Raw genomic sequence first — 14,636 nt, forward strand, 5'->3', positions numbered from 1 at the left:
TGATCATTTCACAGCAAAATGCCAGATTGGGCCAGAGGAGGCTGAGGGCATGTCCCCAGTCTCTGCTGCTGCCCTAATTTCAAAACTGCCTTCTGGGAGTGGAAGTTTTCTCTTTTAAAGGTAGCCATTTCAGGTAGGCCTCACCTATCTCTTCTTCCTGCTAAAGAGCTTTCTTTTGAGAGCTGGGTGCTGCCCTCTACATCTACCCTGTGGGCCCCACCTACCTTTAGTTCAGACCCTTATCTCCCTGTGTCCTCTGTGTGGGGAGAGCAGCCTCTTCCCCTTGGGGAGGATCCATTTCTTTCGTGTAATCTGAGTAGCTTTGGGTTGGTTGGTTGGTTGGTTGGTTTTTCCGTGTGTGGGATGGCTCCGGAAAAGGTCTGTTTAAGAACAGAGACAAGCTCAGACTGGGGGACCTCCTACCCTGGGCTGCCTCCCTGCTGCTTCTGCGGGGGGGGGGGGGGGGGGGGTGTCTGACAAATCCAGGGGCTCTCTAGTTCTCAGATTCCTCACTTATAGAAAGAAGGAGTTAAATTAGAGTGGTGGGTCTCAACCCTGGCAACATGGTAGACTCACTTGGTAAGCTTCCTGAGTTTCATTATTCAGGACCCATCTCCAGGGAATCTGATTCATTTGACCTGGGGTGAAGTTCAGGCATTTTTATGGTAACTCCCAGGTCCCATATATTTATTGTCAGTTGATTTCCAGCAAGGGTGAAAGACATACTCAATGGGGAAAGAGTCATCTTCTCAATTAATAGTGCTGAGATCATTGGATATCCACACACAAATAATGGAGTTGGGCCCCTACTTCACACCATATACAAAATAACTCCAACTGGATCAAAGACCTAAATGTAAGAACTAAAACTATAAAACTTAGAAGAAAACATAGGCATAAGTCTTCGTGACCTTGGATTAGGCAATGGTTTGTTAGATAGGATACCAAAAACACACACAACCAAAGAAAAATAGTTATCTTAGACTTACTGATATTAAAAACTTTTTTTTTTTACTTCAGAGGACACTCAGAAAGTAAAAGTAAAAAGACAGCCCTCAGCATGAGGGAGAATATTTGCAAATCATATATCTGATAAGTGTCTAGTGTCCAGAATATATAAAGAACTCCTACAACACAACACTGAAAAGACAAATAACCAATTTAAAAATGGGTGAAGGCCTAGAAACATCTTCCAAAGAGGTTAATACAAATAGTACATGAAAAGATGCCCAACATCATTAGTCATTAGAGAAATGCAGATCAGAACCACAGTGAGACATCACCTCACAACCACCAGGATGACTGCAGTCAAAAAGTCCAATAAGAACAGGTGTTGGCAAGGATGTGGAGAAATTGGAACCCTTATATGTTGCTGATGGGAACGTAAAATGGCAAAGCCTCTTTGGAAAACAGTCTGGTAGTTCCTCAAATGATCGAACAGAGAGTTGCCCCAGCAGTTACACTCCTCGGTATAGACCCAGGGGAACTGGAAACACACATCCACGCAAAAACTTACATGTGAACGTTTGTAGCAGCCTTATTCACCATAGCATACGTGGGTATTACCCAAACGTCCATCCACTTGTGAATGAATGGGTAAACAAAACATGACACGTTCACACAATAGGTCAGTACTTAGATGAAAAGTAACAAAGCACACCTGCTACAACGTGGATGAACCTTGAGAACACACTGAATGAAAGAAGCCAGACACAAAGGCCACATACTGTATGATTCCATTTATATGAAATGTCCGTAAAAGGCAAACGCATGGAGACAGAAAGTAGACTCGCAGTTGCCAGGAGCTGGGGTAGGGGGAGGGATGGGGAGTGCTCACAGTGATGAAAATGTTCTGGGATTAGATGGTGGTGGTAACTGTACAGCCTCGTGAATAAAAAACTCACTGATTTTTATACTTTAAAAGGGTGAGTTCTATGGTATGTGAATTATAACAACAACAATGGGTTCTCCAAACTGTGCACCTGATTAAAAATACATGCACACCTGTGACCCAGCAGCCCTCTGTGTTGCACGAGTCCTCTACTATGGGGTAACAAATGGCCTCAAAGCTTAGTGGCTCGGGGCGCCTGGGTGGCTCAGTCAGTTAAGCGTCTGCCTTCGGCTCAGGTCACGATCTCAGGGTCCTGGGATCAAGCCCTGCGTCAGGCTCCCTGCTCAGTGGGGAGCCTGCTTCTCCCTCTGCCTCTGGCCCTCCCCCTGCTTGTGCGCTCTCTCTCTGTCTGTCAAATAAATAAATAAAATCTTAAAAAAAAAAAAAAAAAGCTTAGTGGCTTAAAACAGTATTCATTGTCTTAAAAATTGAGAGAGAGAGAGAGAGAGAGAGAGAGAAAGAACCAGAAGAGCTCGAGGGTAATTCTGATATACAGCCAGGTCAAGAACCTCTGGGCTTAAAGGGTCTCTTGCAGCATGAAGAACCAGGTCTTGTCCTTACATTCCTTTACTCATTTGGTGGTCAGGTGGGCAGGCTAAGGGAAGGGAGGTTCAGGGAAGATGGCATTGTGTCAGCCCCCAGAGTACAGCCAGCAATGTGGCGAATCCTAGTGGGGTCTGGCTTCACCAGCTGTGGTGCTGAGGCTGCGGGTGGCCCCTTTGGGAGCAGGAAGGATACAGTAATGAATAGAACATCTCCTGATCACTCAGTCTCTGCAGGCTGTGTGTGCATTGCCCCGTTGAGCGTTCACAGCATGTCTGTTATCCCTATTCGATAAAAGAGGAAGCGGAAGCTGAGAGAGGTGACTTTTGTTTTCTAAGGCCACACACACAGTAAATGGCGAGGTGAGAATTTGAAGCCATGTGTGAGATTCGAGAGCCCCCGCTCTGCAGCACTGTGCCACTTTGTGCCTCCAAGCCCACCTACTGCCACCCCGCCCACCCCCCCCGCACCCCCCATCCAGGCCCCGCCCTTGAACCAGGGTCTTGGTGATTCCTGAGCTAACGAGGCCCCTGAGGGCTCCCCTCCTCTTCCGTCAGTAGCAAGCCAAGAGCAGTGTCTTCCCTGTCTGGCTTTTGGAGTGTCTACTCCAAAGGATTTATTTTTGTGAGCTGTTGAAAGCAATTGGTTTTATCCCTAACTCGGGCCTCTCACCGGTATAAAATGGGATTAGAGGCCATGAAGTCCCCACTGACCAAACATGAGAAGCCCCCACACCATCCTGGTCATTCTAGGGTTCACCAAGCAGCGACCGTGCAGGGTGGGGATCCTGCAGCAGACCAGACTGGGCTCTCGTGGAGATTATGGTACACTTGGGAGGGAGACTGGGTATGGACGGAGGACATAATTTCTGAGAGTAACAGGTACAACGAATACAACATAGCAGAGTGACGTGACTGCAGGGTGCAGATGTCAAGGTCAGGGAAGACCTTCTGGGATGATGTCATCTGAGGGAAATCCTGAATGACGAGAAGTAGCCAGCCCCATGAGGAGCGACGAGAAAGGTGCTTCTCACGAGGTGGGGACGACACTGCAAAACCAGTCTGTTGCAGCAGCAGCCAGTCTGTTGCAGCAGCAGCGTATGGGCTCCCTGCTGCACGTGCTCCCTGGGCTGATTGGCTGAGGCGGGAACGGTGGCTACCGGGGAGGGCACGTGGGGAAGAGCTGCTTTCTGGACGGACACGCAGGACCTTTGGAATGCTCACAACTCCACTCTGCAGTATTTATACCTCTCCTCCGACTGGCAAGTCAGAGCTTTTTCACGTCTGCTGAGAAAACTCCGAATAAGGCAGCGTCAGGCCAGGACATAAGAAGCATTCCATATTTCCCTGTAATTGCTTTCAAATTAGGTTCTGTCGTCATGGGGCAGGCGCACGCAGCAGGCCCGCTCTGCCCTTGGCTATCTGTGGAGTGGGGTTCTGGGCAGGCAGCTCATTGTGCCCCCCGTGCTGCAAAACCACCAGCCTCAATTTCCCTTGCTGGTGGGGCTGCATGCGTCTGCCTGCTCTCCACATTACCGTGACCAGTTCATTTTCTGTTCTCAGTCCGCTCCCTGGTTTCTGTCCCCTTAGGCTCTGGTAAAGGCAGTGGGTCTTCAAAACAGTACTCAACATGTACAATCTCAGAACTGTTCGAGAGGCTCACAGACTCCCTGGATGGTCCATACAGCTGTTGCCTGGGTGATTGCCTTTTCGCCTGGGTCGCTGGCAACCCAGATTCCAGTAGGCTGAGCCATCAGGCCCTGAAAGGGCCTTTATAGTAGTAGGTGATGGAGCCCACGGGTCAGGGGAGCAGTTTCTGCTTTCAGGACCTGAAAAGATGCCCCACTGGGGCCAGGCCTCATTTGAAGTGTGGCAGTAGCCAGGCAGATGGGTGATAAGAAGGGTGGATGCCTATCCTTGGGATAAATAGCTCTCCCTCCCTTGTGTGCAAGCCCCAGACACCCTTCCCGAGGACCCGTGGAAGCAGGAACCATGGGCAGCATCAGAGGCCACAGCAGGCAAGGTGGGAGTTCAGGAGGTGGGACGGCGCCCTCCCCCTCAAGGCAGCCGGTGCCCCAGCGGAGCAGCAAACCCAGCACGGTATTGCAGAGACGAGGTTTGAAAACTCCCAGCAGCATGGAGGCCTGTTTTGCCTCTGTGTGCCCTGGGAGAGTTTGCTGTGACCAATTCCAGTCAGTCCTGGGCCTGGGGAGAAGATGCAGCTGGGCCCTGTGGGTCAGGCTCTTGGCCTGTGATGTTCTGCTAACGGGGTGGGCAGCGTACATGGCGGAAGTGGGGGATGCAGTGTGAGGCAGCGAAGAGTTGGCCCTAAAGCTCTGTGAAGCGTTTAGTCGATGGAATCCACATGTGAGCATCTGCCGTGTGAGTAGGAATAGTGCAGCCTTCGACCCTGGGCCAGGAGCCCTCCTTGCCAGAGCCCATAATCAAAGCCAGCATGCTCGCCCAGCGAAGGGACTTGGCTGAGCCTGTTTCTAGGCCCGACTGACTTTGCGAGAGACTTCCCTTTATTCTGGGTTTAGTGGAATTCCAGCTTCCAACAGACGTTTCCCTCCACACCACCCCCTTCAGTACCATGACCGTGTTTTGTAACAGGAAGTCGTTGAGAAGAGGGAAGGAAAGTTTTTCCAGCTGGGGCAGCCGCATCCCACCAGGACCCTTTCTCGCACTCACCATCACTCAGCCCACTGGAACACCACTTGGTTGCCCTGTGTCTTCGAATGTTTGGTTCTTATTCAGTGACTGCCCCAGAGGAGCGAGTTTACCTCTTTGGGTTGGGGGAGGGAGTCATCAATGAACGGCTGGTTAAAGCCCCCTGCTGCCACATTCCTGGCGGCTTAGGTCACCTCCCGAACAATACCCATCATTCATTCGCCCAGCCGCCCCACATCCTGGCCACTGGGAGGGGTCCTTGTGACACAGGAAGGACTTTATGGCCAGCGATGCTAGCCCTTCTCTCCCTCCCCCCACACACGGAGTGACAAAGCAGAAACAGCCCAGGGGCCCCTCCAAGCTTGCTTGCCTGCCTTCCCTGGTGCAGCATAGCACTGGGAGTGGTGACTGGATCCCAGAGGAACCAACAAGCCCGTCTTTCTCCTTCCACCCCTTCCTCTCCCCCACTCACACCCTGTGCTATTTTAACAACCAGAGAAGAATCTTGAACAGGCTGCCAGTGTGCAGAGGCAAGTTCTAAAGCCTCTTTCTGTGGTTTTTTTTCACGTGTGTTCTCAAAGACAGACAAGTCCACATCCTTCCTTCCTCCCTAGATAGGTCAAGGGCTGGGTGCAGGTTCCCTTCTCAGAATGGCAAGGACAGACTGGGAGCAACAGGGCCACCCCTGGCATTGCTTTGCCCACCTCGTGCTGGGTCTAGGCCACCCTTTAAGAAGCAGGCAAGCTTTTGGAGGTACAGCTCTGCCTGCCTGCCTCACTCTGTGAGGTCCCCTCTAGCTCGGGGGCTGGGCTGAGGCTGAGGCTGGGCCCCTTCTTGACCCCATTCTGCTGGCTCTGCTTTGCCAGGCCGGTACCCGAGCATCCCACTCAGACGCTGTGGATGAGGGGCCGCCCTGTGCTTGTGTTGACAAGCTCTGTGACCTCGGACAGGTCACTTCACCTCTCCCTGCCTCAGTTTCCTTACCTGTAAACTGCAGATGATAATTTACATGATCATGAGGTTGGAGGTTTTAAAGAGTTACTATGTATAAATAGTAAGAACTAGTAATTAGCCGTTCTTGCATAATTACCTTTGGCATTGCCCACCCCCCCTTCCACCAGAATGGAAATTCTCTGTCCAATTTGCTTCTTCCTGTGCCCAGTACCCAATAGGGGTTCCAAGGTGGGATTTATGGGCCAGGGGAATGCACTGAGTGCCTGGGGTCACGGACAGTGCTCAGAGTCTGTGCTGACCCTGAGAATGACCTTAATAGTAAAGCCCAGCCGAGCTCGATGCCTTTTGCCTTTTCCTCCTTACACAGAACGCCCGCTGGTAGGTAGCTCTGGACACCCCCACCCCCCCACTCCCCAACCAAATAGAAAACTTGACCTTGCCTTTCTCAGTCACGACAGTCCGGATCTCCAATGTGGCTCCTCCGCCTTCCTCCCACAAGTTTCTCTCCGAGGCCCTTTCCTCTCTCTTCTTCCTGATCCTCACGCACCGACCCTCGCCCCCTCCAGCTCTGCCCGCACACAGAAGCCGCCAGTGTGACCTTCCCAGCCTCCTGGCACAGCTTGCTCTGCCTCACTCCCTTCTTTCTCCCCCAACCTGCCAGAGGGCCTTTGCACACACTGTTCCTATTATCTGGAAAAGAGCCCTTATTTTTGTCTTAACTCTTTCTCGGCCATATCACGTCCTCGGGGACACTTTCTGTGTCTGCCCTGCCGCTAGATGAGGAGCTAGCATGTCCAACTCTCTTTAGCTTCCTTTCTGGGGGCAGCGGGGAGGAGGGCACATGCCCGACACCTCAGAGTGGGGCCCCTGGAGCTCAGAGCACTGGGCTTTAAGTCCAGCTCTGCATCTTTCCAGGCGCATGACTACTGGTGGTCGAGTCACGACACCTCTCAGACCCTCGGTTCCCTCACCTGTGAAACAGTGGCAGCAATGGTAGCAGCTACCCCACGAGATAGTTGTGAAGCTGAGACATTAGTATGTGATGCAGTGCCCAGCACACTGCGAGCTCCATGGAAGTGTCCGGTCGGGTTGTAACTCTTACCACTCCCCCTGCAGGTATTGCGTCTGTAGTTTAGTAGTTGCTTGATTCACGAGACCCTCCCCCGTTCAGACCGGGCGCCCCGTGAGCGAGCAGGCTGTGTCCACGGTTGCTCCCGCCTGGGTACTTGGCCCAGGACCTGGCCTGGGGTCGACACCCCGCAGATGCTTGTCGAGGGAATGGACGTATTCCAACCCTGCGGGCCCAGGGCATCACGGACGTTGGGCCCTGTGGGTGGTTGGGCTCTGTAGCTTTTGCTCAGAGAACTGTGCATAGCGGAGGGTGATGTGGGGGGTGCACAAGGCCTCTATCTACTGAAACCACCCCTCTGCACTGTCCACCTCACACATCTTCATCTAAACTGGGTAGAGAGAGGAAGTAGATAAGTAGAGAGGTATTCTCGTAACCAGCCAGAAAAAACTGAATTTTGGGGGCGCCTGGATGGCTCAGTCGTTAAGCGTCTGCTTTTGGCTCAGGGCGTGATCTCGGAGTCCTGGGGTCGAGCCCCTCATTGGGCTCCCTGCTCTGCTGGGAGCCTGCTTCTTCCTCTCCCACTCCCCCTGCTTGTGTTCCCTCTCTTGCTGGCTGTCTCTCTCTCTGTCAAATGAATAAATAAAATCTTAAAAAAAAAAAAAGAAAAAGAAAAAACTGAATTTTTAATGTCCCATTTGAATTCCAGCTCTTCCTCACCAGTCACAGTGTGAAGAAGTGGCTGTCTGCAGTGGGCTTGTTCCCCAAAGGTGGCCTTATGAGGTCCTGTTCTCCCTGTCCGTGAGCCTCTGGTATCAGTACAATCCCCTCTTCTAACAGAAGGAGAGAACAGAGCTGAGCAGGGCATGGAGTGGGAGGGTGGGACGCCTGTCAGCAGAGTTTCTGTTCTGTAGGTGGCAGATTTGGGAGGGAGTCCTTCCTTCTCCTCCCCGCCCCCCAGGCTGGGCAAGAGGATATTCTCCCCAGTACCTACTCTGTGTTCTGCTTAGGACTCTACCTGCTTCCAGCTGGGGAGACAGAAGTGCACGGTGCATGGTTACCATTTATTTGAAAATAGATCTTTCTTTGACATATGTATAACTCTTGAGTGCTTACTTAATCTGTGCCAGGCACAGTCCTAAGTGATTTACTTGAATTATTCTGTTTAATCTTCATTTAAGAGGAGAGGTTACTGTCTGTATTTCATCATTGAAGGATCTGAGGCTCATTGCTCGCCCAGGGTTATCCTGCTGGCAGGTTGCCTCACTGGCAGAGGCAAGATTTTGACCCAGTCTGTGCGAGCCCCAAGCCCCAGAGCTCTTGTGTGCTCCCCAGAGAAGCTGAGCAAAGGATGGGGTGTGTGTTGGGAGGGTGGAAAGCCTGAACCGACGAGGTGAGATTTGTTCACAGCCTCTACACGAAGAGGGTCTCCTGCAATTTCATTTCCACTCCAAACCATGGGGCTGGGGTGAGCCCCTTAGCAGAGAGGGAAGCAGACAGCTCAGCCGGCGTTTGCTTTGTGCCAGGCACTGCATCGGGTGCTTTAAAGCATCTCCCCGACTTAATCCTTACAGCAACTACAGGAGGTGGGTTCTGATAAGTCCATCCCGCAGAGAAAGAAACTGAGGTGTAAGTAGGTCAAGGAGCTGGCATTCAAACCCAGACCTGTGCCCTTTGAGAGCAGGTGGGCATAACCCTGGCACGCCAAGGTGGTGAGGGCTGCCATTTAGACACGTTCCTGGCCCTGCCTGCAGCCCAGGGGCCTAGATATTGGCCCCGGCAGCACCAGAGACCTGGGGGTTTTGGCCTCTGGCAATCACCCTCTTAGGTCCACGGCCTCGGGAAGTGATTGGTCGCTTTGCTGCTCACCAGCATCTTTCAGGTACATGTAGGAGCAGAAGCCCGGCATTCCCGGCCGCCTCCTGCCCCAGCCCGGCCCACTGCTGCCCGCTGCTTTGTAGGATGGTGGAGTTGCACACCTGCTTGCTGCCCATCGCTGGCTGTGGCTTAGGCATTCCAGTGGCATGTGGGATGTGAGACGTAACTCCTACCCTCTTGGAGTTTGCACACGTGCGGGCAACATCCAGTAAGACACAGAATGACTGGAAAAAGCTACTGAGAGCTGCCAAGGGCTGTGTGGTGGCCAGGGCAGGCAGGGGATGGAGAAGGCACTCTGTGGGGAAGAGGTGGCAGGATTTCAGGAGAGGAGGAGATCTGGGGAGGCCCAGCGATGACTGGGGACCTGCTGTTTATTGAGCACCTGCCGTGTGCTCTACGGGCATCGCCCTTGCAAACCCTCACACTGAGCCTGACTCGGGTGCCGTCCTCACTGCCATGTTACGGATGGGGAAGCACGTGTTAGGAAGGTCAAATGGTGTGTCCACATGGGTGGCAGAAGCAGCAGCTTAGCCCTAGCCCTCGTTTGTCTGAATTGAGAGTTGCGTCAGGGGAGCTGGGAAGTGGGGTGGGAAGGCACATTCCACGTTCCTCAGTGAGCACCTGCTTGGTGGCTGGAGCTCATGCATGTGGGGAGCAGAGGATAACACCTAAGTGTGAGAGCCCAGAGAGAAAGGTGCCATGTCGAGATCTGCACAGAGGAGGGGACATCCGAGTCAGAATCAGGTCGGGGCACACAAGTCGGTGTGGGTGTCCCCAAGGAATTGCACTTCAGGCTGATTTTGAGGGATCGGTAGGTGATTTTGAGGGATCGGTAGCTCGGGAGAGGCAGAAGCAGGGAGCAGGCACCCTTAGCTGAGGGGACAGCCCCACACAGGACGGGGTCCATGTCCCCCACACAGAGGGACTCTTCGAGTTAGCGACAGGTGGGGTCGGGGGCCCTGGCCCACCCACAGTCATCCACCATTCGGATGTGGGTTTGGAAGGAAGCCTCGTGCCCATCCTCGCTGTGGTGCAGCTTGTTAATTAGGCGGCTTTGTCTGGGAGGGGCCTTGTGTTGAGTCTCTGAATGAGCAGGAGTGGTGACAGTTGTCAAAACACATGGTGCTCCGCCAGAGGCTCCCTGGAAGCCCCTGGCCCCCCACATGGCCTCTGCCTGCGCCTGGGCCTGGAGTTTGCTCTTGTGCGCTCCTGGCCCTCTGCCCACATCCATGCTGGCCCCTGCAGATGGAGGGGCAGTGCAGGGCATGGGGGCTCCATGAGAAACAGAAGCGTGGCATTTTTCCCAGACCCTGCTGTGGGAGGCTAAGTTGCCCCAGAAGGTGTCTGGACACGTCCATCTTTAACTGATGTGATGCGCTTCCCAGGGACTGATGTCTGGTGACATGCCCAGTTGGCGGCGGGCTGAGTGACTGGGGCCCTGTGCAGGATATTCTGTTTGGGATTTGTGCTTCTTGTTTGTGGCCCTCTCTGCCCAGAAGCATCCTGTCACCTCCCAGCATCTGCATGCCCTATGTTTCACAGAAACTTCCTCAGAGACGGCTGCCTAACCCAGGTGGGAGGTGGGTGCCTGCCTCCCACTTGCCTTCCAGACCCCGCAAGCCCCCTTAAGATTTGGAAGAGTTGGATGTGGAACATTCTCCAGGAAATAGAGGGTATCTGGCCTGCAGGGAAACAAACAAGGCTTGCACGGGACTCAGAGGATCTGTGCTCCTGGCCTTTTAGGGGAGGTACTCACTGCCAGGCCACCCAAAGCTCCAAGAGAGACCGATTTGAGGAAATGTTGAATTTACAGAAGGCTTTTATTTTCCAACTGCTTTCCTGCCGCAGGTCATCTCTGTGCTGCCCAAGCTCCTACCTGAGGAGCAAGGAAGCCGGTGCCTGTGGTCTTGTCTGCCTGCTGGGGGTGGGGGGGGAAAGGGGCCTTGGTGTGTCTGTCCACGAGAACATAAGCTCCACAAGAGCAGAGACCCTGCGTCTTATTTCCATACGCAGGGCTTGGTGTTCAGTCACGTTTGCATGACTGGGTTCTAGTCCACGCTCTCCCAGTTACCCCCTGGATGATGATGCGGTGGGTCTTTTAAGTACCCTGAGCTTCGGCTTCCTCAGATCGACTTGCCTGGGTTCCTTAAAGAAAGAAATAGTGCATATGAAGGCCGTGTGGTGGCCACTGTTGGTCCCAGGGTCAGGGCTGTAGCCTAGCCCTTTTGCTAGAAAGCCCCAACAGCCACACTGACCCTCCAGGCCTCTCTGTCATGCCTCCCTAGACATTCACAGCCTGGTGCAACTCCCACCTGCGGAAGGCTGGCACGCAGATAGAGAACATCGACGAGGACTTCCGAGACGGGCTCAAGCTCATGCTCCTTCTAGAGGTCATTTCAGGTGAGGCCCCTTCCCACCACAGGACAGCTCACACGTAGAACAGGTATGCTGTCGCAGGTCCCGGGGACGTGGCCTACCCCAGCTGCCCCGTGCCTGCAGGAGGAGCGTGAGGCTTGAGTGACGGCAGCGTGTCTGGGCGCTGCCTGGACGGGGGTGGGGGGTAGGGGGGAGGCAGAGCACCGTGGTGGCTGGTTCTGGAGAGCAGTAAGGTCACTAAAACTTCCCTTTCTCCCCCTCTTTCCCGGTGTGTGGCTCTCAGGAGAGCGGTTACCTAAGCCAGAGCGGGGCAAGATGAGAGTGCACAAGATCAACAATGTGAACAAAGCTCTGGACTTCATCGCCAGCAAAGGAGTCAAGCTCGTCTCCATCGGGGCAGAAGGTGAGCTCGGGTGGGGCAGCTCCGTTCCTGATCTGTAGGCTCTGAGCCTTGAGCTCTGTGTTCTGAACAAAACTTGTGTGGGTGGCAGAGAGAGCGTTTGGGGGTGTGTAAAGCCCCGATATGTATCCAGCAGTGACCACAGTGACTGTCCTCTCGATGTGATCATTGAGCCCACAACTTCCCCTGCCCCTCCACCTGCAGAATAATCCATCCAGGACGTGGGAATCCGATGCCCCCAGTCATGTAGGGCAGGCCTCTTCTGCAGGGGAGGAATGGTTTTGACTTGGACCCTGGACACCCTCACTCGCCCTCCTTGCGCTGGGCCCGAGACACACCGAGAGACGTGTGACCTGGCATCTCTCTGGAGCATCTTTGCCCTTTGGCCCTGCCTGGTATCTGTGGGCAGGAGGGAATGCAGAGAAGAGAAGGACATTCAAGGCCCAGTGTTGGGGTTCTAGGGTGGGGGGTGCAAGTCCAAAGGTCAGTAACCAGACCTTGCTGGCCACACAGCCCGAGGGAGTTTGGCCTCTGACTGGATGCCCAGGACCCTCTGTGCCCCATGGGGATCCCCAGGATTGCGATCCTTCATTCTAGACCCTCCTACTAGAGCAACGACATGCTGCCTGTCCCTCCAGCAGCCAGCTCGTCTTGAGCTCACAGGCGCTTTTGGAGACGAGGTGAGGCTTGATGGAGCCCAGAAGTTCCCCATCAGCTCTCGCTCACAGTTCAGCTCATTAGAGCAGGATTTCCTACACCCTGACATCCATGTTGTCCCAGCTTTTAGAAAAACAAAGAAAACTAATTGCCGTTAATGACAGGGCTCTGAGAGTTTGGCCAGGACTCTAGCCCAGAGTGTGTGTGCTGAGTTCCAAGGCTCTGCCCCCGTCCGGGACCTCTCCGGGAGGGGTGCCAGGCGTCACATGACATGGTTGAGGTGGTTGTGTTTGTTTAAAAAAAAAAAAAAATCAAAACCCCCCAAATCAGTTGGGCCCTCAGATTTTCTGTCCTTATGTGGATCTTTCCTCCTGGCTCCACGCCAGCCTTCTTCTTCTCACAGCTGCATTTATTTTGCTCAGATGCTAGCCTGTAAATACAGAAGGGGTTAGAGGAGAGACCCAGTGGCTCTCATCAGTTTTCATTTGAAGAAAACTGCATCTAAAAATGTTCTCTGTTCATGCCCAACTTGGTTCACTCCCAGTCCCTGTGACCGCTGTGCCCCGGGACAGAGCTGGAAGGCAGCCCACTGGAGGTGCCCCAGGAGCTCCAGAACACCTGAGAGCCTAGTCCCAGCCTGCCCCCGGCGCCCTGCTCCACGTGGTTGGGGCTGCAGTGGAAGCATGGCTTCCTTGTTGGCACAGCTGTGGGTCTGAGAAGCAGCTGGTGCAGGTGTCACGAGAGAAGTTGTCTCCCCTCCCTCACAGGAACTCCCTAAGCCCTCCGTGCCAGGTTCCTGGTGCGGCCGGTGGCCTCCTCTCCCAACTCTCTATCCCCCTGCTCTGGCGTGCCTGGCACTTGGGAGGAACGCAGCGTAGATTTCCTGACTGGATGGCTGCTGTTGCCCTAGGCTGGGAAGACTTGGCCCGTTTCCGGGTCTGGGGTTCTTAGCCCTGGGAAAGGGCCCCACAGATATTGTGTCCTTCCCCTGCCTCCAGCCAGCAGGCCTCGCACGTTTCCTTATCCTGACACTCTAAAGCCGAAAGCTGCCCTCTGCCATCAGCCCGCAGCTTGGCTGTGGGGAGCGTCTCCATGGTGGCTCACGAGCGCCCACCCTACCCTCCTGAGTGTGCCCTTGGGGAAGGCTGGTCCCCCTTCTCTGGGTGACCGCTCTACCTCCTGTCCAAATCAGAAATTTCTGTTCTCAAGGGCCAGTGGGCGGGGTCTCTCTCCCCACACCTGCTGCGCTGAGATCTCAGGGGCAGCAGGGGGCAGAAGGCATTCAGAGGACTGCCATGGCCTGTCTGGCCGGCGGACTCAGGGATGAGGCCACTTGCCCTCACGTCTCTTACCCAGCCCTAGACAGACACGTGGCGCCCTGAGTGCCACAGAGAGGACTTCTGTCTAAGCCCCTAAAGCTGAAGAATGTGTGGTGCAGACCCTTCTCTGTCACTCCCAGAAGTTGGAGGCAGTAGTGGGTTTTTGGTTAGTTAAGGAAGCGTGTGCCTTACCAGCTGGGCCTGTGTCCCCGCTGTCCCTGTCCTGCAGCATCATAGCTTCCATAAGGATGGGGTCCAGGTACCAGAGATACAGTGGTGCTCACGAAGGCAGGCAGCAAACAAGGAAACCCACAAACATATGGTATCAAACGGCAGTCTGTGTGCAAGGGGAAGAGCGGGCAGCTGGGGAGAGGCACCTTCAGATTGGTAGTTGGGGAAACCGTCTCGGAGAGGTGGGAAGGATGGCCATCTGAGGAAAGGGTCGAAGGGTCCACTTCGTGGGCTCACAGAAGGTGTGAGGTCCATCCAGCAAGAAAGAACCTGGCTTGCCAGAAGGACCCAGCCAGAGCATGCCGGGGAGCGAGGGGCCTGGTCCTCCAGGGCAGGGCTCGTAAATGGGATTCAGGAGCACAGGTTTCATTTTAGATGTGGTCGGACTTTAAGCCAGCGAGTGGCACAAATCCAATGCACCTTCTCAAGTGAGCCCCCTGGCTGCTGTGTGGAGGCACATCACACGGGCACAGAGGCGGCGGTGTGTCCAGCCCGGGAAAGACCATGGCGGCCTGGACAAGGGTGGAAAGAAGTGGACCGACTGCTAACAGACAGTAGTACAGCATGCACCTGCCAGTGGGGACTCGTGCCTGTAACAGTGTGAGGGCGGTGCGGACGGATGGCTGGGAATGCCGGCCCCGCGCCAGGG

General features: G+C 54.3%; 1 protein-coding gene across 1 annotated transcript in view; it reads left to right on the forward strand.

Annotated features, from left to right (window-relative positions):
• ACTN4 (actinin alpha 4) overlaps positions 1-14,636 on the forward strand; it is a 70,681-nt gene that overhangs the window by 31,626 nt on the left and 24,419 nt on the right. Inside the window, exons 2-3 of the mRNA XM_040633938.1 lie at positions 11,290-11,404; positions 11,664-11,783. Coding sequence (XP_040489872.1) covers positions 11,290-11,404; positions 11,664-11,783 — 235 coding nt within the window. The remainder of the gene's footprint in view (positions 1-11,289; positions 11,405-11,663; positions 11,784-14,636) is intronic.

Source organism: Ursus maritimus, unplaced genomic scaffold (genome assembly GCF_017311325.1).
Source record: "Ursus maritimus isolate PB19 unplaced genomic scaffold, ASM1731132v1 scaffold_19, whole genome shotgun sequence".
NCBI classification, from domain to species: domain Eukaryota; kingdom Metazoa; phylum Chordata; class Mammalia; order Carnivora; family Ursidae; genus Ursus; species Ursus maritimus.